General features: G+C 45.7%; 1 protein-coding gene across 3 annotated transcripts in view; it reads left to right on the forward strand.

Moving 5' to 3' along the window:
• Window positions 1-1,814: 1,814 nt before the first annotated feature.
• cica (capicua transcriptional repressor a) overlaps window positions 1,815-27,272 on the forward strand; it is a 28,286-nt gene continuing 2,828 nt past the window's right edge. Inside the window, exons 1-20 of one of the 3 annotated variants that reach the window (XM_077009584.1) lie at window positions 1,815-1,941; window positions 4,972-8,736; window positions 13,113-13,244; window positions 13,364-13,517; window positions 13,683-13,782; window positions 13,937-14,119; window positions 15,783-15,915; window positions 16,657-16,835; window positions 16,941-17,064; window positions 17,558-17,655; window positions 17,996-18,866; window positions 19,215-19,354; window positions 19,465-19,568; window positions 20,059-20,246; window positions 20,345-20,746; window positions 21,219-21,463; window positions 22,670-22,794; window positions 23,517-23,665; window positions 24,220-24,351; window positions 26,094-26,219. In XM_077009584.1, the coding sequence (XP_076865699.1) occupies window positions 5,133-8,736; window positions 13,113-13,244; window positions 13,364-13,517; window positions 13,683-13,782; window positions 13,937-14,119; window positions 15,783-15,915; window positions 16,657-16,835; window positions 16,941-17,064; window positions 17,558-17,655; window positions 17,996-18,866; window positions 19,215-19,354; window positions 19,465-19,568; window positions 20,059-20,246; window positions 20,345-20,746; window positions 21,219-21,463; window positions 22,670-22,794; window positions 23,517-23,665; window positions 24,220-24,351; window positions 26,094-26,219 (7,189 nt within the window). In that variant the 5' untranslated portion in view covers window positions 1,815-1,941; window positions 4,972-5,132. Of the gene's footprint in view, window positions 1,942-2,464; window positions 2,647-4,971; window positions 8,737-13,112; window positions 13,245-13,363; window positions 13,518-13,682; window positions 13,783-13,936; window positions 14,120-15,782; window positions 15,916-16,656; window positions 16,836-16,940; window positions 17,065-17,557; window positions 17,656-17,995; window positions 18,867-19,214; window positions 19,355-19,464; window positions 19,569-20,058; window positions 20,247-20,344; window positions 20,747-21,218; window positions 21,464-22,669; window positions 22,795-23,516; window positions 23,666-24,219; window positions 24,352-26,093; window positions 26,220-27,272 lie in introns of those variants that run through there. The other 2 variants (XM_077009583.1, XM_077009585.1) reach the window with 2 other exon arrangements.

Raw genomic sequence — 27,272 nt, forward strand, 5'->3', positions numbered from 1 at the left:
CATTTGACATTACTTCATGGTAAGCTGCACCATTTAAGGCCTAGTTGTTTATAAACTTCATGTTTGTAATTCTTGCTCTTGCTCATTTAAGTCTTGCATTTTTCCCTCTAATGTGTAATGACCTGGAACTTCAGCTAGAGATTTTGATTCAACTCAACATCTGATGATCTGATGGCCTGTGGAAAATGTTGTATTCACTATTCACTTCCCTTGTAATAAGGGGTCCAAGCACCAGTGGTGCTGGAACCCTATTGTTATTTATTACTATTGTAATTACTATTATGTGTGTGTATATATATAACAAAGAGGTTGTTAATATATATACTATATAATATATTGTTAGTATATATGCATATGTATATATACACATACATATGCATATATATATATATATATATATATATATATATATATATATGCATATATATATATATATATATATATATATATATATATATATATATATACTGTTATATATACATATATAATAGTAATTACAAGGGAGGTGCATATACAACTATAGTATAGGCATATCTATACATATCTATAAATCTGTGGCAACTGTATCTCGTCTCTTAGCAACTCTTAACAACCTCTTTGTCTCTTAGTAACCTCTTTGTAAGCTTTGCTTCTTGCTTCTCATTTGTCTCTGTGAGAGTGCGAGTGTGCATGCGTGTGTGTATGTGTGCACGTATACGTCTGTGTATGAGTCAGACCTCCATAATTGGTTCTTGTTACAGAGTGTCATGTGAGTTAGGAAGGTCCCTTACGGATCTTTCACTCAAACTTCAAATCATTGCTCGTACTCTTTCTCCTTTACTGTTTTTTCAGTTTTCACTGCTTGTTTTCAATTATGTGCTTTGATCCCGTGTCTCACTGTTGTCTTGGATGACACTAGATTTCCTTGATGCATTAATTTTTTCTCCTTTCATTTTCATTCAGTCAATTTTCAAATCATCTGTAATATATCCTCATTAGTGCTGTTCTGATGAGGTGAATGGTATTTTAACTCAAGAACTCAAGGCATAACAAAACTGATCTCACCTCAGCAGGTGTCCAGAACCATTTAATTTGTATTATTTTATTTTGATTATGAAATTTACGACACACAGGCTTTAAATAAAAAAAACACCATGCAAATAGTGATTACATATTATTTGAAATGCAGCCTCACCATTCAGAATTGTCATATGTCATCTGCTTCTCACCTACACGGGGTGAGAAGAGCTTGTGACTAAAGTAAGCTAAGGAAGCAGTGTATGGTAATACCAGGGTGTGTTAGAGATACACCGGTTACGTAAGCTATTGCATCTAATTACTGTACACAGCATGTGTGAGAGTCCGATTGAGGTGCGACAAATAAAGCAGTGATCATCTCCAACAACGCTGTGAGCTATAGCTAATTCACGTACATGCACGACTGCGGTTTCTCTTACATTTACTGTTGTACGTATTATGTACAAAAACACGTTGACATTAATTTGAATGCATGCTACAGCATACACAAATAAGATTGTAGTACAAAATAGAGGGGAAGACTAAACTAACCTACAAAGTGAACTGCAGTGTACAGTATATGGGTCACACCCTGAAGTACTGAACGATAATCTTCGGTTTAGATTAATTTACTCTCAGTCGCAACCCTTCCTGTTTGGTCTGAGTGATGGCAACACGCATAATGAGCTCGTCGTATTGACTGATCATTGGTCTGCAGACCCCCCATCACTCGACCAATCACAGGTTTATTTGATGACGTTAGCGCCAACGTCTGCTCGGGTTGGACGTGAAGGCGGGTTTAAGGCACGAGCTAACGTCAAAAATAGTCGGAAATCGCTCTGTGAATGGTTGGATTCGTTAAGGTACAGATCGGATGGAAGCAGTCATGGGAAGCAGAGTCAGAAAAGGGTGCCCTGGTTCTGATGTCTCTCATTTCAAGCTTGCGTAAGTTTGAAGCATATGCCTTGTGCGCAGTTGTAAATAATTATCATTACTCATCCTGTGAACTTCTTGTTCGGTATATTAAGCTATAATATATCCCCCCAATTTAACAAGAAACCTCGGATCAACTGGAATTTTAACAGGTGTTCTTACATTTCGCCTTAAATTATTGATCTTTAGGAACATCATTTCCCAACGTGCACCGTATAATACGGCGCCGTGCATAGCGTCAGCTTCCGACGTCTGAAGCCGCAGATTGGTGAATAGTGTTATTTTTCTTCATTTCGCCCTCCTACTCCCTTTCACTAGATATTCCCTACATCCCCATTGGATGGTACAGTTTCAGGTCCGACCAGCTGTTTCTTGTTTTCCCGTAATCTGATTCGACTGAATGATCTGTCAATCAGCTAGACTTTGACAGATTTCTCCACCTTCACTAATGTTACTCATATTTTTATTGGTTACTGTAACCTACAATGTCCCCTGATTGGCTGAAGTTAGTAGTTGTCAAGGCTTTGGGCTTCATTCACCATTTTGCGACTGTAGTGTAGCCTGAAACATAAGCGGCTATACTTTTCCTCATTTGGGTGGCTTTGCGGAAGAAAAACATTTTGTAAACCTGCCCGTTGGCAGCCGCGAAGGTTATACGTTTATGTCAATTTCTTTTTTACTCAATATAATTTGATCGTCACTGTAAATATTCAAAGGGTGAGTTGAAAGCTTGCTACAAATCTTTTTTTCTGCAGCACTGCAGTGATCTGCCTATTTTGCCGTGTTGAGCTTACGACGATGGGTGTTTTCTGTAACAGTTGCTAGCGACTAAGCTTCAGCGTATGTTTCGCAAATGATTATCTTTCTTTGAGGGCAGTGAGACGGGGGGTGTAAGCATTTCACCAGGCACACATAGAAAGGGAGGGGTGGGGGTGCACAGTCAGCCTAAAACTTTTTTCCAGAAATTATTCGAACGACACAAGAGATACTGTTTGGGTAAACTGGTCGGAACTGTTAATTGTGTTTTGAAAACTTGTACATTGTAATTTAGAAGAGGCAGATACAATTGTATCACGTTTTAAACTTGGACATTTTCATAACACGTCGTAATTGTGACACTTTCACTCCCCCTAGATTCTTTCCCTTACTTCAGGCCCTTGTGTCTTCCTCTGGACGCATAAGAACGATACATTGTTGCCGTAGAGTAACGAGACGTGTCTGTTGATCAGTAGTGCGTAGTGGATTACCTTTACGGTCAGGACTGGCCGCTCTCTCACGCAACGGTTTCCGTGCAAGCTTTAGAAATGTAATTTGATTTTCAGGTTTCTTTTTTTCCGAGCTTACAGATAGGCCTACGCGAAGCTTAGTGTGACACGGCGCAGTTTCCCAAATAGTAATGGTTATGTCCATTCTTTATGAATATTTAAAAGCATTAGAGAGCGTGAAACTGCTCTGCGGCCTTCTGTTATGAAGAGGCCTGCGTCACTCCACTTCCCTCTTTGTGTAGTAGGTGGTTGTAAGCGGAGAGTAGGGTACTACGGCCAATAAAAGTGCTCGACACACACTCACTAGTCCACTACTCAGCAAAACTTTCTGAAGCCGACGACAGCCTTCCTTTTGTTGGCGATAAACAGGACTTCAGGCTATCTTCTATCACAGTTTTATTGAAGCTCGAATATTTTAAGCTTTTCAAGCTTTGATCGAAAGGGAGTGTTTAATATGGCGTTTACATGTGGAGATTTATTTGTTTTTTACAAATATAGTAGCTATTTTTTGTCGTTGATTATTGATTCATAGTATAAATATGGGCAGTATAGTGGATCTGGCCTAAAGTGATTGATTTGCCTGTACGAAGACTTCTATTATAAATTGTCCTACAGTTTGTCCCTATTTGACTTAAGCTATTACTCTTATTTTTACTATTATATGTATGTTATTACTGCCGTTCAGTAACAACTTATTTTTTAAACCATATTTGTTTTACTCATCTCATACTATATTACTTTATGATGGACTTTTTATTAGTGGTAGCAGTATACATCATATCTTATATTTGCACACAGCCTGCAAATTGGTATTACAGAGCAAACGTCCATGAACAGTGTGGTTTCTGTGGTTTTCTAAACCAAATGGATCTTGTAGCAAAGCCTAACACAGGAACATTGTGTTTAAAGTCCCTCTAAAGAGGTCAGTGACATTCTGGCCTTATTACAGTGACATGTATCTTTTTTATAATACTGTTATAACATGATATGTAACATTTTGAGCATATTATTTTATACTCACTGGACTTGGAAGGTTAAATGTTTTTTTTGCATAAGCCCGATTTGTGGTACCAACCATATATCCGAATAGAAATAATTTTACTGATTTTTAGATCTGACTTTCTGTGCATTTAAAGATGCACTGTTTGCCTTTGGGAAACATGTCTACTGGTAAGATTCAGAGAGTGAATGTGTGTGTGTGTGTGTGTGTGAGAGAGAGAGAGAGAGAGAGAGAGAGAGAGAGAGAGAGAGGGATGATGATGTAGCCTGAGATATAGTAATGCTGTGACAGGAAATGAGGATTGTAGTGGTGGAATGTCTCAGTAAGAAATGCATAAAGGTCAATTGGGTGAACAAGTGAGAGAGAGAGAGAGAGAGAGAGAGAACGAGAAAGAGAGAGAGAGAGAGAGAGAGAGAGAGAGAGAGAGAGAGAGAGAGAGAGAGAGAGAGAGAGAGAGAGAGAGAACCAGGAATTCCCCCGCCTCCGCTGTTCCAGCCAACAACCTAAAAAGAGTGTGTGACTTGTCTGGGCATGCACTTTGCTTTGTATTCAGTCCATCTTTGTTATGGCATGTAATGCTAAATTGCATTGGGGTACATTAAACAGTTTGTATATGCTGATTATGTATTTTTTATGTCACTTTATGTCACTTGCTGTAGGCATTGGGTTTATTGGAACCTAGGTACGGTGATATATGTTCTCTACATTGTATGTGGAAAATTCTTCTGTTGTTAAGTTCAAATCTAATTTGTTTTTTTATTCTGTCTTCCATTGCAGAGTCTGAATTAAGAGCAAACAGACAGAGCAAACAGGAAAAGGCAGGGATTTAAAGAGAAAAGGGGCGGGATGAGAGAGGGAAACAGACTGGAAGTTATCAGTAGGCTGGGACATACAGGGAATCTCGAGGACTAAAACAAACACTCTTTGAGCTATTAAAGATGAAGCCCATTAAAAAGCAAGGCAGACGGTCACCTCCTTCCACACGAGCCAAGGGGGGGAAGAGGAGGGGCCTGGCTGAAGCAAGCCCGGAGGAAGAGAAGAGAGACACGGAGGAAAAGCCCAAACTTTCACCCTCCTCTCCCAAGAGGCATGTCTCCTCAAATTCTGACTCCTCGCTGGAGGAGCCAGTAAGAACCTGCAGAACTCCAGATAGGGAGCAGCACCGAGAAGGAATACTGGATATAGTAGGAGATTGTGGGAAGCCGGAGGAGCATTCCGGGAACTTCAGGTCAGGCGCACAGAGCGATAGCAACAGCAGCACGGCCAGCGCCAACAACAGCCCTAACCCCTCATCAAGCCGTAAGACGGCCACCTTTAAGGCGCGCGTGCCCAAGAAGAAGTATACCTTTGAGCACTGTGCTGGAAACCATGGCAACGCCAGCACTCCCAGCACTCCCCCACAAAGCAACAGCAGCGCGGCTCATAATGGCGGCGGCGCTAGTCAGGGCCCCACGGGCACCGCCCCCACACTCGGCACCGCCCCCACACTCGGCACCGCCTCCACACTTGGCGACGTGCGCCGCCCCAGCAGCCAGCCAGCCGAGGCCGGCACCACCCATAGCGGCGTGATAGCCGACAGGCTGGGCGATGAGGGCGCAGGGAGGGACAAGGCCAGCACTTCCAGTCCCCAGCGCTGCTCCTCCACAGACACAGCCAGTGAGCACTCGGCCGAGCTGGAGAGCGTGGCGCAGCGCCCCGAGCCCCAGGCCTGCTCCCAGGGGCCACAGCCACACCCCGGCCCCCCACCTCTGCAGGAAACCCTGCCGCCCGCGCTGTCCGAAGCACTTGCCCAGGGCTTGAAGAACCAGAGGGTCTTGGCCAGGGTGGGCACCAGGACGGGCGACGGCTGGCCGCCCGACAGGGGTCGAGGTGCCCCGGCCATTTTCCACGCTGGTGTCGTCCGAGAGGTCGACGGAGAGCATGGAAGCGTGGAGGTGCAGCTGAACGGAGAGAGGAATTTATGCCGGTACCCATTCCGAGGGGGCAGTGAAGTAGTGGACCTGATCCTGGATGCCCCCCCTCCAGGGCAGGCCCCTGTGGCCATCGGCACACGTGTTTGTGTGCCCTTTGGAGAGGCCAGTGAAGGGAGCGAAGGGCCACGACAGTTGTACCGAGAAGGCCTAGTTACTCAAGTGGACCCGCACCCCGTTGTCTCTTTCCCCTACCGTGTCCAGCTCCGAGAGGACCCAGCAGAAGAGGAGGAGAGGAGGGGAGCTGAAGAAGACGGCAGGGGCACCTCCGCCCAGGCGGTGTGGGTCTCGCGGCAGAGCCTCCGCCTCCTGGTGCCGCCGTGGGACCTGGAGCTGCCCCAGCACAACGAGCAGGGGAAAGACGGAGGAGTGAGGGCCAGAGAGAGGGAGTGGGAGGGGCCAGAGGAGAGGGAGTGGGAGGGGTCTGAGGAGATGGAACGGGAACTGCGTCATCTCAGCATGGTGCATGGAGTGGGTGGCCCCGTAATAGTGAGAGAGATGTTACACCCCAGCGCTGTGCCTTCGTTACCACCTTTGTCCTCCTCTTCAGTCACATCACTTCTCGGCGTATCTACTGACCGAGACTGGGACCGCAGCCGAGAGAAGGAACGAGAGAAAGAACAGGACAGGGAAAGGGTCACTTTGCCAACACCAGCCCCAGAGGACATGGAGGTCATCCATTTCAGCCTGGCTCAACTCAGGGAGGGTGGCCTCACCTCACCCATGGGCGCAAAACCTCTAGGGGTGCCCTCCCAGCAACGGCCCATTCTCTCCAAGCCTGCAGACTACCTCAGCTCTCATCTGTCGGTTGTGAGAGGCATCGGGCCGCAATTAGCCCCCCACCTGTCTCTCGTCCCTCACCCAAACACCTCCATGCTCCTGGGCCTAGACACAGGGCCGGCGGTCATCTCCGCCACCCCACACCTGCCTCCCATGCCTCCCTCCTCCTCCTCCTCATCCTCCCGCAGCTCCCTGGAGAAGACCTCCACCCCGGGCTCTCATTCTGCATCCGGTGGCGGCGCAGGCTCCTCCTCCTCTTCGGCAACGTCATCATCCTCACGCTCCCGCACCCCCCTCACGGCCGCCCAGCAGAAGTACAAGAAGGGCGATGTAGTCTGCACGCCCACGGGCATCCGCAAGAAGTTCAACGGCAAACAGTGGCGGCGGCTGTGCTCGCGCGAGGGCTGCTCCAAAGAGTCGCAGCGCCGTGGCTACTGTTCGCGCCACCTCTCCATGCGGACCAAGGAGATGGAGGCAGGCGGGGGAGTGGGCGTGGGCCGGGAGCGGGGCGGAGGCGGGGGCGGAAGCACGGGCACCCTGACCCCCGATCTGCGCCTGGGCCGGGCTAGCAGCGAGTTTGATTGGGATGAGACTTCGCGGGACAGCAGCGAAGCCAGCAGCCGCGGTGGAGACTCGCGCCCACGCCTGATGCTGCCCTCGCTGCTGCCACAGGAGCTGCCGCGGGACCTTTCGCGCTTCGACTTTGACGAGTGCGAGGCTGCCAACATGCTGGTGTCGCTCAGCAGCTCGCGCTCCGGCACGCCTTCCTTCTCGCCCGTATCCAACCAGTCGCCATTCTCTCCCGCTCCGTCCCCATCGCCGTCCCCGCTCTTCGGCTTCCGGCCGGCTAACTTCAGTCCCATCACGGCACCCTCGCTCACCCCTCGCCGCCCACGTCACCTCAGCGGCACCAAGGTGGGTAACCCCGGCTCGGAGCGGGAACGGCACTTGTCTGGAATCATGCCCACCTTCCAGACCAACCTGACTTTCACTGTTCCCATGAGTCCCAGCAAGCGCAAACTGGATGCTCCGCCTCCCCCACTCCCTAACACTGGCGACTATGGCAAGTCCGACTCTCAGCTGGGTGACTTGGGACTAGGCCTTAACGCTGCGGCCTTCAGGGCGGTTTCCCCCCAAAGCCAACCGACCACCCCTTCCTCACTTTCCTTCCCCCGGCCAAGGAGTGCCACCAGCCGTCCCTCATCCTCTGCAGCATCCACCCCTCCACCCATGCTGGTGTCCCCCACACCACCCTCTCCCCTGCCCCAGGACCCCAGCCCACGCCGTGTCGTCCCCCTGCGCGACTCGCCCGTCATCGTCCGCAACCCAGACGTGCCACTGGCCAAGTTCAGCGACGGTCCACTGGGCCGGAGGGCGAGCTCCCGTTCCAGAGAGCACAGCCAACCTCTGCACCTCTCCGCGGGCCTGCAGGCCCCAGTCCCCATCAACCGGGCCACCACTAACGGAGGTGTCCTTCGCAACCCTGCACCCACCCTGGTGCTGGTGACCTCAGCCCAGTCGCTGACCACCGTTGCCACGGGACGGCCTGCCCGCTCCAGTCCCAGTGTTTCTGGCTCAGGCTCTTCTGCTGCCCTGACCCTGGCAAGTTCGGGCTCTGGAGGACGAGAGCGTGAGAGAAAGCCGGGTGAGCACACGGACGCACTGGGAGGGGCGCTGCCGCAGCCTGTGGCCTGCCACCCGTCCCCCACGGCCCTCCTCCCCCTCATCTTGCCCGCAGAGTCTCCGCATCCTGCCCCCCGCAAGGACATCATCATGGGGCGGCCTGGCACCGGTGAGTGTACTGCAGAAGGGAGCTGTGTGCTGTGTGCATGGGGAAAGCTTGTTTTTGATGCAGAAGCAACACTATATACATCCTTAGCTGCTGTTTTTGTAGAACTGTCTGCCAACGTCCAAAATTGCTGAGGAATAATAGAAATGCGTGTAGGAAATGTGTTTAGGAAAACCTGATTCATAAAAGTACAAAATCAATACACACAGACACAATGCGAGTTAGACTGCCTGAAGAAGTAAAAAATGCTTTTGAAAGCTTTTATTATGATTTTTTTGGGAAAGGCAGTCATTGTTAGGAGTAGGTCTTTTTTGTTCCCAGGGTCTATCAAGTTGTGGATATCTATGATTATGCTAATCAGTTTAGATTTTAGTCAGATATCATACATCTCAGCCTAACCTACAGAAGAGCAGAGAAAAGCCTTCAAGCCTCCTCTGCCACTCAGACCTAGCACACATCGTGGATGATCTAGTCTGACACCTTCGGTTCCATTTTTCTGCTTCGTGGTGCTGGTTATATCTGCTCTGATCAAAAACTTATTCATGAAAAGTTTCAGGACAATTTGCAGTTGAATTTGCAGGATGAAGAGCATATATATATACCTGCTTTATTTGTGGAAATTGAACTTTTTGATGCTCGCTGTTACTGGTAGACTTGAGTATCAGTGTTTTGTACATTAGCCATATTGAATTCTTGCTAATTGCGCTAACCATTGAGATTCAGTGTGTGTATGTAAGGTTGAAAACAGATTATCTCTAAATTTAATTTGATTATCACATATTTGAATTCAGTTGCTAAGTTATCACACTTTAAGGTTATATAAGTTATTAGTTATATACAAGTTATATAACACACTTTATATAGTTCAGAGGAATAGAATCCCAGCTGTTTAACATGCCCTAGGGGAGGGAGTCTCACAACTGTTTTGTAAAGGCTGCTTTTATTGTACTCATATATATTTGCATATTGATGGGGATAGTACTTCATGCCGTAACTGCGAATTATTTTCTCAACAGTTATGAAATCTCTAAGGTTTTCTTCCATAGCTGTTTTTACATCTGAATTAGTTTCAAATTTGCAGCTATTACTCGAAGTAAACAATGATCTCACATCATTTATGCATATTATTTAAATGCCATCCTTTTGCTCTATTTTCACAAGGTTTTTTCAAGACGTATTGATTACAGATTACATTTTTCTGTCACAGTAACTGATCACATTTAGGATTACATAATGCAGACACAAAATCCTATCCTATCTTGCAATTATATGGCTATACATACTAAACATAGATATACCTTCAATTACATGTGAATATACTAGTGAGTCCTTGATGTGACATGCTAAAGTAAGTGACCTGCCGTACTCTGACCAAAAATAGTCTTGTTGGCTGGACGGGAGTGTGGTGATTCATCCACACACCTACACCGCTTTCATCTGGAATGTCTGGGATGTCAGGCAGTGGTCAGGATGCTCAAAGCACATGATTAAAAAAGGCTAGCTTGTTAGATAACTTGTTTGTATGTAGATAGCTTGCAGCCTTCAAATAACTTGCAGCCTTATAACACACAAATCTCCATTATATGTATTTCAATACAATGTGATGCTGTATATAAATATTATTTTTATGGACACAAACAATCACATGGCAGCAACTCAATGCTTTTAGGCATGTAGACATGGCCAAAACGATCTGCTGTAGTTTACAAAGAATGGTCAGAAAAAGAAAATAACCAGTGAGCGGCAGTTATGTGGGTGCAAATGTCTTGTTGAGGCCAGAGTTCAGAGGAGATTGGCCAGACTGATTTGAGCTGATAGAACGGCTACAGTAACTAAAAAAACAGTTGTTACAACCAAGGCATGCAGAAAAGCATCTCTGAACACACAATATGTCGAACCTTGAGGCGGATGGGCTACAGCAGCAGAAGACCACACCAGGTTGCCACTCCTGAACAGGAAACTGAGGCTACAATTTGCACATGCTCACCAAAATTGGACAATAGAAGATTCCAAAAACGTTGCCTGGTCTGATGAGTCTCGATTTCTGCTGCAACATTCAGATAGTAGAGTTAGAATTTGGTGTAAACAACAGTTCAGTCTGGTGGTAGTGGTGCAATGGTGTGGGGGATATTTTCCTGGCACATTTGGGCCTATTAGTACCAACTGAGCATCGTGTCAATGCCACAGCCTACATGAGTATTGTTGTTGACCATGTCCATCCCTTTATGACCACAGTGTACCCATCTTCTGATGGCTACTTTCAGTAGGATAACACGCCATGTCATAAAGCTTGAATCATCTCAGACTGGTTTCTTGAACACGACAATGAGTTCACTGTACTCGAATGACCTCCACAGTCACCAGATCTTAATCCAATAGAGCACCTTTGGGATGTGATGGAACAGGAGATTCGCATCATGGGTGTGCAGCCGACACATCTGCAGGAACTGCGTGATGCTATCATGTCAATATGGACCAGACTCTCTGAGGAATGTTTCCAGTTCCTTGTTGAATCTATGCCACAAAGGATTAAGGTAGTTCTGAAAGCAAAAGGGGGTCCAACCCAGTACTAGCAAGGTGTACCTAATAAAGTGGCTGGTGAGTGAATACATATACACTATATTGCCAAAAGTATTCGCTCACCCATCCAAATTATTAGAATCAGGTGTTCCAATCACTTCCATGGCCACAGGTGTATAAAATTAAGCACATGGGCATGCAGACTGTTTTTACAAACATTTGTGAAATAATGGGTCGCTTTCAGGAGCTCAGTGAATTCCTGCGTGGAATTCTGATATGATGCCACCTGTGCAACAAATCCAGTCGTAAAATTTCCTCCCTCCTAAATATTCAACAATTAAGCTGTATTATAAGAAAATGGTGTTTGGGAACATAAGCCACAAAGTGGTCGGCCACGTAAACTGATGGAGCGGGGTCAGCGAATGCTGAAGCGCATAGTGCGAAGATGTCACCAACTTTCTGCAGAGTCAATCACTACAGACATCCAAACTTCATGTGGCCTTCAGATTAGCTCAAGAACAATGCGCAGAGAGGTTAATGGAATGGATTTTCATGGTTGAGCAGCTACATCCAAGCTATACATCACCAAGTGCAATGCAAAGCGTCAGATGCAGTGGTGTAAACCACGCCGCCACTGGACTCTAGAGCAGTGGAAGCGCATTCTCTGGAGTGACCTAGAGTCTGGGTTTGGCGGTTGCCAGGAGAACGGTACTTGTCTGCCTGCATTGTGCCAAGTGTAAAGTTTGGTGGAGGGTGGAAGTGGGGTTGCTTTTTAGGAGCTGAGCTTGGCCTCTTAGTTCCAGTGAAAGGAACTCTGAATGCCTCTGAATTAGCAACTCTGAATCCAAGACATTTTGGACATTTCCATACTCCCAACTTTGTGGGAACAGTTTGGAGCTGGCCTCTTCCTCTTCCAACATTACTGTGCACCAGTGCACAAAGCAAGGTCCATAAAGACATGGATGGCAGAGTCTGATGTGGATGAACTTGACTGGCCTGCACAGTCCTGACCCCAACCCGATAGAAGACCTTTGGGATGAATTAGAGCGGAGACAGAGAGTCAGGACTTCTCGTCCAACATCAGTATGTGACCTCACAAATGCGCTTCTGGAAGAATGGTCAAAAATCCCTATAAACACACTAAACTAAACCTTGTGAACAGCCCTCCCAGTAGCTGTTCTAGCTGCAAGGGGTGGACCAACGTCATATTGAACCCTATGGATTAGGAATGGGATTTCACTTAAGCTCATATGTGAGTCAAAGAAGTTGAGTGAATATTTTTGGCAATACAGTGAAATCATATATATATATATATATATATATATATATATATATATATATATATATATATATATATATATATATATATATGACACACAGAAAGGTGACTTTTTTCAGGACTGTATTGCAGAGTATGCTGTGTGTGTGTGTGTGTGTGTGTGTGTGTGTGGTAACACGTGCATGTCTATGAGAGAGAGAGAGAGAAAGTGGGGGGAGGGGTGGAGTCTTTGGTATGCTGATCAGCAGCAGGTGTGTCTGACTGTGTAGTGGAGTGTTCTTAGTTTTCAGGGTCAGTGTGTCTTTAGACAGTTGCAGCATGCCTGAAGTGGAATACTGCAACTTGCCCAGACATGCATTCCGAAAAGCTGTAGGATGACACATGTGTATGCACACTTCCACACCCACAAAGTGTACACACACACACACACACACACACACACACACACACACACACACACACACACACACACACAGCCACACATGCAAACAAACACGTAGTAAACTGCCTTTGTGATACTACATTCCAATTTTACTGTCTAAAAATGTTCCTATCTATCAATCTACCTATCTCCCTATAGTCTGGACCAATGTGGAGCCTCGATCGGTACCAGTGTTTCCCTGGCATTCATTGGTTCCTTTTCTGGAGACCAACCAATCAAATTCAAGCACCCAAGCTGCTGATAGTCAGACACTTATGAACCAGAACAAAGGTAAGCACTGACTGTAGCACTTCATGTTGCACTCTTTAGCACTCACCCTGAAAATGATTGCCTGTTATATATTTTTGAAGGGAATAAATTGGCATTTATTTCACTCTACCGCCTCATAGAACCACGATGTGGAGTAGCTCTTGTGACTGAGGGTCGCGCTGGCCAATCAGGTGCAGAGGGACGGTCTCCATCACGACCACCACCCTCTATAGAGGATCCTCCAGCAGAGAGGGAAGGAGGAGACAGCGAAACTGAGAGTGATGCTGATGATCTGTAAATACGCTGCACTTGGCAACCTTGTGCCCTTATGCATGTACTGTGTTAAATCATGTTTGTAAAGGTGTGGGCTACCTGTTTGGGGAAATAAGCTTTTCTATCACACATCAAGAGGTTGAGTTTAGAACAATGAAATGACTCATTCGTTGATTTGTTAATTAGATTTTACTCAGGTGGCACCCATGACCCCGTCCCCTCCACTGGTCAAGTGAAGAGACGGACCCAGTCACTCAGCGCTTTACCCAAAGACGGGGACAAGAAGGTGGGTGCAGACAGCAAACACCACAACATGCCAACACCTTTAACCGCTCGCTGTTTTATTCCAAAATAAAAGTCACTGTTCTTTTCAAACTAGCCACCTCGCCATATCTCAACATGCTTACGATGTCTCTGTCTCCACCCCCACCCCTATCCAGAGGGAGAAGGACCACATCCGCCGGCCCATGAACGCCTTCATGATCTTCAGCAAGCGCCACCGTGCCTTGGTGCACCAGCGTCACCCCAACCAGGACAACCGCACTGTCAGCAAGATCCTGGGCGAGTGGTGGTACGCGCTGGGAGCCAAGGAGAAGCAGAAGTACCATGACCTCGCCTTCCAGGTAGTCAGGGTGCCCTGCAGGCCTTCCAGGTAGTCAGGGTGCCCAGGCATGGCGCTACGTCGCAGGCAGCTGTCGTGACACTGAAATGGCCTTAGAATTTCTACCATTTTGAATGATGGTTATGTTTCCCTGCGTCTTTATATCCTCTGTTGTTGTAAATTTATCACATTGGACAATTATTAGATGATATGACCCTGAGTAAACAAATTATGCTTTTTATTATGTATTCATTCATTTATTCATTTAACAAAGTGATTGGACACCCACATCCTCTGAGTGGAAAAGTATTCGCTCCCCATAGTTACGGTTGTGCAACTTTTTTCTAAAATGAATGTGTAAGGATTACAGGAAGTGCTAATACAGAGAGTGCCTATAATTGACACAGTGGTCTGTATTACATTGCTGTAGAGGTTGTTGGGGAGGAATAGGCTTCTTTTCTTTGTAGAACAGGGTGTCAGGCATGAACCACTTGAACGAGGCCCTGCTGCAGCATCTCTGTTGGGTTTAATCTGGACTTTGACTAGGTCACTCCACAGTTTGAATTTTGCCCTTTTTTTTAGCCATTCTGGTGTTGAGTTGTGCTGTCATTATCTTGCTGCATACCTAACTATACATCGGCTTCTGTTTTAGCACTTGCAGAAGATTGAATCAAAAATGTTGTGATACAGTTAGAATGTTAGAGATACTTTACTTACTGCGAGATCTCTCCTGAGGCAGGAAACCATCTCCATGTTACCACAACCATGTTTGACTGTTGGAACAATATTCTTACTCTGGAATGCTGTATTTACACCAGACATAATGGGACCCATGTCGTCCAACCAGTTCCGTTTTCTACTCGTACTTCCATAGAAAGTTCTCCCAATAGATTTGGGGAACATCCAGAAGCTTCCTGGGAAATCTGAGTGGAGCGTTTATTTTGACTTTGGTTAGCATCGCGTCCCAACTTGCTGCTTTCCCATGACGACCAGTTTTGCCCGGGCTCTTTTTCACTATGGTCCCCTGGAGCCCCAGGGCCTTTATCAGCATGTGTTTGTCTGATCTCTAATGTATTCCTTCGATTGTGGCGAGGTGTGCAATCTTGAGCTTGCCTGTTTTCACCCTTGACTTTGCTAAGGGTCAAATTATGTAAGTTTTATAAAGAGCAGTGCTGTGTGTAATCAGGTCTCTGGTTTGGTCAGCTAATGTGGTTAACTACAAATGGAAGTTTCTAAAATAAACAACATATGTTACAATAATTGTTATTTGTTCCCTCTAGGCCCCTTTATAGCTCTGGAATCCTCAACCTGAAAGTGAAACTGTAGCACCTTCAAGAACCATTGCATATTGTAGTTATTAGTTAATAGGATTTCTGTTATTTTACTTCTTGATTCAATTATTTTATCTTATTCTTTTCTTTCTCTTTTATATTATATATATCGTTTATATTGCTTATTTACTTTGTTTCTTTATTTTGTATTGTATATTTGAAATGTAAAGCCCTTTTATTTAATCTTGTTTTAAAATGTTTTGTACAACAAAAATACATTGTAGTACATTTATCTCATGTCAACATTTGCAGGAAAATATGCAGTAAAGCAGTAATATAGAAGAATAGGAAGGGTTTAACAGGTCTGTGAAAAACATTTAATATTCATATACACATCTCTTGTGTGTGTCTTAGGTGAAGGAGGCTCACTTCCGGGCACATCCTGACTGGAAGTGGTGTAATAAGGACAGGAGGAAGTCTTTGTCGGAAGGCCGGGGGGCTCCAGGGGCCAAGGACCCTCGAGAGCGAAGTGTGTCTGAAAGCACAGGTGTGTTAGCCGGGCTAACAAAGTGTTTTTGATTGAATTTGTGTTATCCAGGCTAGCAAAGTGTTTCTGAAAGCACAGGTGTTTTGGCAGGGCTACATAAGTATTTCTGAAAGCACAGGTGTGTTCACCAGGCTTGCAAAGTATTTTTGAAAGCACAGATATTAGCCTGGCTAGTGAAGTTTTTCTGACAGCACAAGTGTGTCACCAGGCTATCGAACTGTGTCTGAAAGCGCGGATGTGTGAGCTTGGCTTGTGAAGTATTTCTGAAAGCACAAGTGTGTTAGCTGTGCTAACGAAGTGTTTCTGAAATAACGTGTGTTAGTTGGGCAATAAAACTGTTTCTAATGAAGCCGTTGAACCATGGCCCATACATGCTTGAGTTGTTCCATTCAAATGATTTATCTTTTTTGTTCAAAAGAAGTGGCTGTAGTGAATATGAAAATGAATGCTGATTAGAGTGCTTGTATTTTATAGCTTTTCAGATTGTTACAGAGAACAGCTTATAGAGCATTCCCCCGGATTTGAAGTTTCTTCTTTCTTTTTTTTTTATTTAATTGAATTTTTTTTACAAATCACAGATGTCACAGTACAATTATGAGAGTATGCCATATTAGAAAGTCTCTACCCCACTCACCTCAGATGATCATGAACCATGCCACAGTATTTACTGGGTTGTAGACCGTGGTCCATAAGTGTGGTGAGGGGTTATAACAAAACGCTCTCTGGTTGCTCTCAATCTAGAGGCCCAATCAGCGTCTCAGGCGGTGGAGCACAAGGAAACAGGCTCCACCTGGGCACTGCCAGGGTCTGAGCAGCACGGAGAGCCAATGGGAGGCCAGCTTCCACCACGCCCTAGAGCATTTTCCCAGAGTGCAGTGCACAACCTGGAGAGGAGAGAACGAGAAAGGGATCTGGAAAAGGTAGATGGCTATATTAGGAAATTCACAGTCTCATCCTGTTGCTTAGTAGCCATCTACTAATCACCCGCCCCTCCCCCATCTCTTTCACTGTCTTTATTTTGTAAGGACGGAGCTGACTCATTTCAGACATGCCCTCCTCCTCTCACACAGCGCAGGGCCAGTGAGGATGTGACCAGTGATGAAGAGCGCATGGTCATCTGTGAGGAAGATGGAGATGATGATGTTATGGGTGAGAATAGTTGCACTGTGTTTTAATGCATGATTTAAAAAGGCTGTTTCACGCTTGTCCTGTTTTTAACAACTGTAGTTTTAACTTACAATTTGTATATTTCTATGTCTTAGCCACTGTGGCTATATAATAGACAGATCTAACATAAAGTAAAACATGAATGCAAAAGTCAGTTAATTCACAAGATTTGCGGCAGATGTCTTCCATAAACATCTATAATAGTTTCAGTGTGTCTGCACAAATTTTCTAAGCTGTCTAATCATGAAATTGATATTTTGATAGGAATCTAATTCCCACCAAAGAACATTATGTATTTAATGTTTATTATGGAAATGTGGATGTTATTTAGCGTGTACATGTGTACGTATATGTCGCCCAATTGAAATTAAGGTAGCCATTGTCTTGGAAAAAGCTTACATCCTGAATCTCATTGCTGGGTTAGTACAAGCTTTCAGTCTGACGTCTCTCACGTTTCCCTGTGTCTCTATTACAGATGATTCTTTCCCTGAGGGCTCAATAGACCTAAAGTGTAAAGAGAGAGTTACAGACAGCGATGAAGAGAACAACCCTGCAGATGAAACCGATGGCAAGGTAAAACCCTCTGGGACTTTCATACGTTGCATTTTATATACCAAGAAGATCAGAACTGAGTTCATGGCTTTTTGTTTCAATCACTGTTTTATGATCATTTCTTTTTTAGCATCACCCCCAGTAAGGGAATGTTAAGAGTTAAGAGTTCAGTCAAATGTTAAAATAAGCCGCCTGGCGTAGAGACTTATGGTAGATGTATGTGACTTATGGCAGATGGCTTGTATCAATTGCATGACTCTGAGCATGCGTGACCTTTCTAAGGTGACTGTTAGTAGCAGGAGGAGGGTGTGGCCTCTCATACTTTGCTCTTTTGTCCCGTCCCCCCCCCTGCCCTTCGCAGTCAGTGGTCCAGCCCATCATATTGGCAAGCAGAGAGCCACGAGGCAGAGGAGGGGAAGCGGAGAGAAAAGAGGTGGAGGCTGGAGAGCAAAATGGAGAACCAAGTCAAGGCAAAGGAGGAGGTGCAGGAGGCGGAGAAGGGCAGGTCCCCTCTCACTCCCACCCATCATCTGTTACGGGCCTGAACATGACTCCCTCGTCTGAGCCTGGGGGGTCACATGTGCCGGGGACCGGGCGCATGGCCCCCACAGTAGTGACCAATGTGGTTCGCCCTGTGGTCAGCACTCCCATTCCCATTGCCAGCAAGCCTTCCGAAGGGAGCGTTCCTCTTGGGGCACCACCCCCTGATGGCAAGCCCAAGCTCCTGATTGGCACAGGAGGAGGAGCAGCTGGAGGTGGAGCCTTTGCAGGGGGTGGGTACTTTCCATCATCCTCCTCTCCCAAACCTGTTGGACAAGGAGGCCTAGTCACAGGTTTAGTGCTTGGTGGACCGTTCCCGAACCAGCCCACAGTTCAACTCATAACCCCACCCCAGGCCTTGCCAGGCTCCACCCAAAGTAATGGAGCATCCAACAACGGTGCTATGCCCTTGCCGCTGCTTCAGCCTCAATTCCTGCCAGCAGCTTCTCTTACTCCCCCTAGTGGTGGCAAACCAGTCACCCAGGTGCAGTACATCCTTCCAACCCTGCCTGCCACAGCCAACCCAAACTGCCCCTCTCCACAACACAGCCAGCAGCCAACCAGCGTCCTTGCACTGCCTAGTGCCCCACCCACACATGTATCCCTGCCCAATGGGGTTCATGCCGGAGCTGGGCCAGGAATAAGATATGCTTCAGTGTCAGCAGTGGGAGGGGTCAGCCCAGGAGGAAGAGGTAAGACTGGAGTTAAGGAGTGATTTACAGGATTGAAACAGCGTGCACCTTTTTCTAATATTTGAATAGATTTTCAGATATAACAGTAAATTGTTATGTCCAGCAAGTGACATAAATCTGATAAATATGAAAAAAATATTTCACTACAGAATTAGCGTTAGTGTCAATTTAGATCCATTAGAAAAATCTAAGAGACTAATGGAAACCAGTAGCTGAACAGACTAAGTGAACTGATCATACTTCAGAAGTTCAGAAATTACTCTCATTCAAGGAGGTTCTAGTTCTCTCTGTCAGTAAGCTTTAGAGCAGTTCATTCCAACTCCCCCCCCCGTCTTTCTTTCTCTCCAGTTCAAGCACAGTCTCCTGTCTTACAAAACAAGATGTTGGTTTCTATGGCAACAGTGAGAAACGGATCCACACCTCCGCAGCCAATTTCCCTCGTGGCCCCGCCTCTTCCTGTACAAAATGGGGCTCAACCAGGAAGTAAGGTAGGTTGACACAGCTGTGCAGTCATGGCAATAATCCCACAAATCCAGCTCTAACGTTAAAGGTAGCCAAAGGCGGTGTTGTGACCGCCCTTCCACTGTGTTTACGGCAGATCTTTCAGATCGCACCCATGCCTGTCTCTATGGCAACAGCAGCTGTCATGGCATCAGGCACCACCCCTCCTCAGACAGTGCTGCTGACTCCATCTCCCACAAGGTAGCTGAACCTTCTCTGTAATTTCATTAGTCAAGGTAAAATAAGTCTTGATTATTCAAGGATGGATTTATGTCTCTAGGTTTTAAGGTATGGACACGTTTCAGGGGGTTTGTAGGTGTTTAGCTCCACTTTTGGGGCCCCACCCAGTATATTTTCTCAGTTGCTACTTCTAACGTCAGATTTCTAAGGAAATCTTGATTCCAGCCCTAATTATTTCCACTTGATTCCATCATTTAAATTTATTCAATTTTTATTCTTTCTGAAACCAAAGCAGGCACTTCCTGGAATAGTGAGGTGGGATCTGGTTGTTGTCCTGCCAACTGAAGGGGCAGGACGTTCTTAAGTCACAACCCCACAGTCTCTGAACTTCACTGGGAAAGAAAAAGCTCTGCCCGTCTGGAAAGGACGGTGTGGACGGTTGTGCTGTGAGTCAAGAAGGTCGATTTCCCAGAGAGACATTTTTGTTGTCTTTTTTTTTTTTTTTCCTCAGGATTACTTATGTGCAATCAACGTCTGCTGTTGCTGCTCCTTTACCACTGGGCTGCACGTCAGCAGGCTCCTCCCCTCCACAGGCCCCGCCCCCTCCTGGACCAGCATTTTTGCCTTCGCCCATGGCAACTCTTGGCTTCACTGCCATTGCCCCTACTGGTCAGGCACTGGTGCGTCCCCTAGTAGCGGGTGAGTAACAGTAGCCGTCGTGGCTGAGGAGTGTGTAGCACAGCTTCACACACTGGTGCGGCAGGAATGCGCAGCTCACCAGCCACTTTGTGTTTCAGGCCAGCCTCCCCTCTTGGCACCCGTCCCAACCCCCAACTGTTCACCGCAGCCCACTCGCCAGCTAGTGACCGCCATTTACCCCGCCCCCGGCGTAACCATGGCAACGGGAGTGGTTTCCATGGCGACCGTGCCTCAAAGCACGGCCGGTTCCACGTCGACTCCTACGTCCCCCTCGTCTGCGCACACCAAGACGGCCGTGGCTTCCCCTGCACCCTCGCCGTCTCAGACGCATGGCGACGCACACGCGCAGTCCCAGGTGGCGGTGAAGATGGAGAGCCCTCCAGGACGCGATGCTGACCCGCAGAGAGAACCAGTCTCGTCAAGCACGGCTGGTCAGGCGCCCTCCGGTGGTGTGGCAGAAGCACTGTGGCCCGCTAGTCCAAACATGCACCTACACACAGGTAAACAATGGGTGGATTTGCGAATTTTTACACATGACACACACTTACATAACCTGTTGAATTTATGTTGAGGTTAATTATATTGTTTGGCATACTATATGTTTTGTGTCTGGTATTGCTGACTCACTGCTCACTCATCGTGATTTCACCATTGGGAGTAACACACGGTCTTTTCGTGCACCTGCTTTGCCAGCACAACACTGAAGTTTTTGTGAAAAAATGTCCTGTCTTTGAGTTCTCATGCATACAGTATTTCCCTTCCCACTGTACAAATGACCACTGACCAGTTGCAAATCTTATGAATAGTAACATATTCGTTTTAATTAGTGCAGCTTTATGTAAAACAGTCAAGTATAAACTTCTGTATGAATTTATTTTACTATAACAATAGGTATTGAATGTACATTAGATAAAAATAATTGTTTATTTTTAAATAATTGTTTAAAATATAATTAATCATTTACCCTTACAGGAATTGCATCCGGGGCCGCCAGATTGTCCCCACTCCCTCCAAAAGTCAAAGGTCAAGTGGAGCATGTGCCCTCGGCCACGGTGGGGGAGGAGAGAGACGTGAAGAAGGAGAGCAGGACGGAGCAAGAGAGCAAGCGGGAGAGCGCCTCCTCATGGACAGAGAGAGCAGTGAGAGAGAGGGGAGCGGACGGCGGCTCGAAAGGCCAGCTCACTGAACATGACTGCAAAGAGGAGCCCAACAGGGAGGTGTGTGAGGAGCCCAACACAGTAAAGATAGCACAGCTAACAAAAATGACACAGCTAAAACAACTAACACAGCTAATACAACTAACACAGCTAACAAAGATAACACATCTAACACAACCAATACACCTAACACAGCTAATACACCTAACACAGCAAACAAAGATAATACAGCTAACACAGCTAATACATCTAACATAGCTAACAAAGATAACACACAGCTAATACAACTATCACAGCCAATACAACTAACACGGCTAACAAATATAACACATCTAACACAGCTAGTACACCTAACACAGCAAACAAAGATAATACAGCTAACGCAGCTAATACACCTAACATAGCTAACAAAGATAACGCATCGAACACAGCTAATACACCTAACACAGCAAAATAAAAGATAATACAACTAACACAATGTTGAAGCACACTGAAATGTATGTCAGCATACTGATTTAGTATATCGTTCATGTTATAACAAGTGTGATGATTCACTAGAGTCTAATTTGTGTGAATTGTGTGTAGTGTTGGTTGAGTATAATACATTCTGTTCCATCTTACTGAGCGCAGCTGAATGGACAGTAAAAGTGGACTCTGCTTAGCACCATTTTACTCTGAGATGACTAGCATATAAAAGGCCAAGTAATGGATGGGGATTTAACAGTGTTTGCTTGACACCAAATGCCAGGAGACAGTAATTTGATGGAGATTTGGTGTGGGTGCTTGAAGCGGTGATTATTCTCCTGTAGTTGCAGTCTGTTTTAACATAAGCTAAATGTTTCAATATGGGTCTGTGGATGAAAAGGTCTTTTATAATGTGCACCAGGCCAACATTATACATGTATGAAATGAAGCTACCATTTTGTAAAGATTAGGTTTAGCTTTAATATGTGTAATCTTAATCTCAAAAGATGTAGTATGATGTAGGCATGCAGTAAAACATGCATGTTCTGTAACCTCCTTTCTCCTATTATTACTCTCACCTTCTTTTTTGTCATCTCTCTTCCCATCCTTTCTTTCCTTCTTTCTACATGTTTCATTTGAACACAATTTCTTTTTGTAATTTGCTGTTGTTTTTACTTTTCTTTTGACAACAGCCTCTCTGAGATGATAGATGATAAGTTTGTTAATTAACTCTTTTATGTGAATCACTTTTAATTGCCTGTGTGGTATATGAATAAAGTGGCCTTGTCTTGGCTTTTTCAGGTCGGGCGGAGGGACCTGTCTGGGCTGGACCCGCCTCCACTGCCACCACAAAACGACACTCCTGTAACCAAGAAGACCAAGTCCCGCCCCCCGCCACTCAAGAGCACTGCTGAACCTGTGGAGAAGTGAGTGAGCAAGCCAAAAACAGCTCGTTCATTTACACAGATAAAGTCTTGTAAATGCAGTCTGTGTGTTTTTGGACAGTGATGTCATTTTCTTAGCGATCCATTTCTTTAACGATCTGTCCATAAGACTTGGTCCCAAGATTCAGTACATGCCATGTACACATAAGCAAGCTGGATCCTTAGCTTTGTGTTCTTGAGGTTAACCAGTCATCTTGCATCTTGATGTATTCTTTGCTTTGTGGTACCTTGAAATAAGGTTGGTTCTTCGTGATAATATGTGGTTTTCGGTCAATCACTTCAGTTGTCTACCAAGGTCTTCTAGCTTGGTTGTTACTGTAAAGCTAAAAGGTGGACACCAGCTTCTTTTACCAAATAGTTTTTGACCCACTTAAGGTTTGGTCTGCTGATTTACAGACAGAAACCCTTTAGTTCTTTGTTGAGACACAGCAGCAGCAGAGTCCACACACCACCAAGAATAAAATCAAGCCTAGTGTCCTTCCGTGAGACCTTTGGAGCATAAACTAACATGACGCTGACATAACTGGCCTTAAAACAGCTGACTAGGCAGTGTATTTGATCTGAGTTTATTTGGTTCATTTTTGCTGGAGTACCAAATCTCTACAATGGAACTGTAACTGAGCAGTTCAAGTGTGTGGTTTTGGACTGTGCCTTTGTACTGTGTTTGAAGTTGACCCACAACTGGCTGGCCTCTCTTTGTATAGAGTGCTGTCTGACACGTACTTGGAGAAGCGCCTGGCTGAGTTACCTGAGTTTAAGCCGGAGAAGGTGCTGCCCTCTCCGAACCTGAGTCTGACCACCTCCCCACGTGCCATACTGGTCAGCTACCGGAAAAAGAGGAGGAACTCCACAGGTAAATGTGTGTGTGTTTGTGTGTATGTATCTTTGGCTGTGTGAGTGTGCCTATGTGTGCGTGAATGTGCCATCCTTTGAGATATACGCAAACAAAGAAAGCAGCATCACGGCAGTGTGTGCAGGGCAGGATAAGGGGAAGCTCAATAACCTCGTTCCATATTTTGTAGCCTTGATACATGGTTAATGTTTTGAAAAGGGACATTGTGTGTCAGTTAAAGTGTGGCACTGTTGTTGTGTGTCAGTTAAAGTGTGGCACTGTTGTTGTGTGTCAGTTAAAGTGCGGCTCTGTTGTGGACTGTGCAAACAGACGCGTGGAGCTCGTTAGCAGATGCGGGCTCAGCGGGGGTGGATTTTGGAGCCTGATTGCTTATTTGGCCTGTTCATGGGAGATTCCTTTTGGGGAATGCATAGTTCTATTCCTAACAGCCTTCCTCTCACTCTTCTTCCTCCTACCTGTCCCTTTCGGCTGTTGTTCTCTCCTCCCTTCCCTTTGTCTCCGTCTCCGTCTCTTTGCTCTTTCTCGTCCTCTCTCACGTTCTCCGTGCCTCCCAGATCTGGATTCTGTCGATGACCCCAGCTCTCCGAGGAGAAAGAGCCGCCGCTTGTCAAGCTGCAGCTCGGAGCCCAACACTCCCAAGAGCGCTGCCAAGTGTGAGGGAGACATATTCACGTTCGACAGAACTGGTGGGTACAAACTCTCTCTCTCTCTCTCTCTCTCTCTCTCTCTCTCTCTCTCTCTCTCTCTCTCTCGTAGGCATGTGCACTCTCTCCTTCATTATGTATAAAGGATTCTTACCAACACTGGGACTCATTGTAAATGCTTGTTGTAAACGCTTGTTGTAAACAATATTAAGTTTAAGCACTTTGCAGGAGCAGCGCTGATGCCTTGCCTTGCACATTAGATTATTTTCCAAACAAAAAAAGCGTGTTTTATGAGTGAGTTAAGATGATAAGCCACAAACCCCCATAAATTCCTTTAATAATCATAACTTGGTCTGAGCACCAGTAAGAGTTTATAATGTGAAGTTCTTTGATATATTGCTATATCAAACTATATATTGATATAAGTAGGCTACTGTTCCTAATTTGCTCTGCTGTACTTCAAGCAATACCTGTTCACTAGTGGTCTAAGAAGGACTTTTCAACCAGTCTAATAGATACTCTAAGAACATTTATTTGGTTGGAGCTGTTGGTTTCTTACAGTCAGCTAAGTTGTTTTTTCAAGCTCTTGTCAGCTGGTGCCGGATGACGTCCAATAGGACGGATGTGAAATAGGAAACGACCTATGAAATGTGGCATTTCTACCAGATTAGCTGCCGTCACCAATGACACGCCTCTTGATGTTGTGCCGTTCCGCGTGAGAGGCAGGTAGGGTGCAGCAGGGCGTGTCTCAGAAACGGGCATGTTGCAGTCATCGGTCTGGCTAAGGTTTCTCCACCCCCTGTGGCCCATGGCGCCTGGCACTCATCCCCTCAGGGCCAAACACTCATACGCACATGCGCCGAAGACCTGATGTGTTTGTGTGCGCATGCATGTGTGTGTACAGCCCACATGTGAACGACACAGAACCAGCATGGACCGAACTGAAGCAGACGATAGCTGGCTGCCCTGACTTCAAGTCAAAGCACTTGACAACTTGTTAGTTTTGGCCCAAGTTATTTCTTATGAGACACACAAATATTCATTAAGCATAAGAGGCGGTTCCAGCAGGGGGTGGGATGGGTAGGGGGTGTGTCCAAAAATCTGGCCTGATGGGCTCTTCTCTGTCAGCCAGCTCCTTCGCTGATGTCTTTAATGGATATTTTGTTGTTTTAGCGTGTGAAGGTGGACGATGATGAGTTCAAGTTGTTTGTCAGCCTTGCCGTGCAGAGAAGCATCATGTCTCCTTTCTAGATCATCTCACGAGTATGCTGCGCATAAACAAAAGGCCTTCTGTGCTTCTCCAACCTTGCCTACTGGCATTATCATTCCAGCAAAAATATCAGCCAGTAATACTGAACCACCATGGAAACATTTTGAATGCATGATACATGACACTACACATCACACCTCCTTGGTATTTTGTCAAAGTAATCCTTGGCATATTGTAGGCTATTTTTGAAATTGTCAGTGAGTCATCCTAAGGATACGTCGCTCCTAGACTGATAGGTCAAAGTTCAGCCCATCCTTGGCAGCTCTCGTTCCTAATGGCTTTGTGTAAAAGCCCAGTGCCATTAGGCTTCCTGCCATGTGCTGTGTCTTTACTCGCTTCAGTTTAAGATGCCTTGCAAGGGTGAGCTGCCAAGAGTTCGGTTAACATCTGCAACACTCAATGAGAGACGAAGGAGTAGCGCCCGACACCTGCTCCTTCTGCATCAGACACGAGACCTGCGCAAATGTGCTTTTTTACCAACCTCCCCATGTGTTCCCGTTTGTCCTCTGAGCAGGAGAGACGGAAGACATCCTGTCGGAGCTGGACCGTGCGCCCTACTCGTCTTTACGCCGCACGCTGGACCAGCGCCGGGCCCTTGTAATGCAGCTGTTCCAGGAGCACGGGTCCTTCTTCCCTTCAGGTGAGTGCAGAAAACAGGCCAGGATAAGCAGCAGAAGTAGAACCTGGACCCAGTAGTGAAGTGAAGGAATTTACCCAAAAAGTGCTAAGCATTCCAAATAATTCCCACTAGGATTCATAGATGTTCAGCAATGTTCACTGAGCAATGAGGTTAGGTTAGTTTGATCTTTTCACCAACAGACCTCCAGAAGTATTTGTTGGAGGTGCACAATGTATCTTAGGATGATACAATATTTGCCAATAGTTTTTGTAGCTATTGGTCCGATACTGAAATTTCATCTGACTATTAAAACTGATAATTATCATCTATCCAACAGATTAAACTTATTGATTTAAACTCATTTAAATTTAGGCCTTGTTATGTATTGCTTGTTTTTTTTAAAGCTAATAAACAGAAATGGTTAGTTTTGTTTTGTAGATTGCAACCTGTGTTTACTCATCAGGCAAAGTGTCTGATGTTGGTGATGGTGTAGTTGTAAAATGGTGTAGTTGTACAGTGGTGTAGGTTCTTTGGGGCTTTCCAGCCACAGGCTCTGTCATACACGTACAAGACATGTTGTTCTCCTGGAACAACGTATTTTTACCATAACTGTGATGTCTAATTTACCTGTGACTGGGCTATGTAAAATTATTTAATGATTTTCAGAGTTTAACATACCTTACACCAATTGCACTTCATATATAAATTATAGTTTGAACTTTATTAGCATTATCAAGGTGCTAATGAGCAGTTGTCGTATTGGCCTGTGAAATTCAGGATTGGACCGGAGTTACGACCGACTTTTTTTAAATTTGAGGAGCAGTGGCAGCACAGTGGAGTGTTGTGTACGATAAGCTAAGGCAGCGCAGACTCCATCGCAGCCCATCTCGGCAACGTGATCGCTCTTTGTCACGTTCTACGCACGCACAAGAACATTGTTAGTTTTTTTCCATACTGTATATATGATCACAGCCTATGTAAATCTAGGGTCACGCTTAAAGACGAAAACTGCTTTACGACGGATTTTTCAGTCTCTAATCTCTTCGTTAAGTGGGACGATATATATGTACACAC

This window comes from Brachyhypopomus gauderio, chromosome 6 (genome assembly GCF_052324685.1).
Source record: "Brachyhypopomus gauderio isolate BG-103 chromosome 6, BGAUD_0.2, whole genome shotgun sequence".
In the NCBI taxonomy this organism is placed as follows: Eukaryota; Metazoa; Chordata; class Actinopteri; order Gymnotiformes; family Hypopomidae; genus Brachyhypopomus; species Brachyhypopomus gauderio.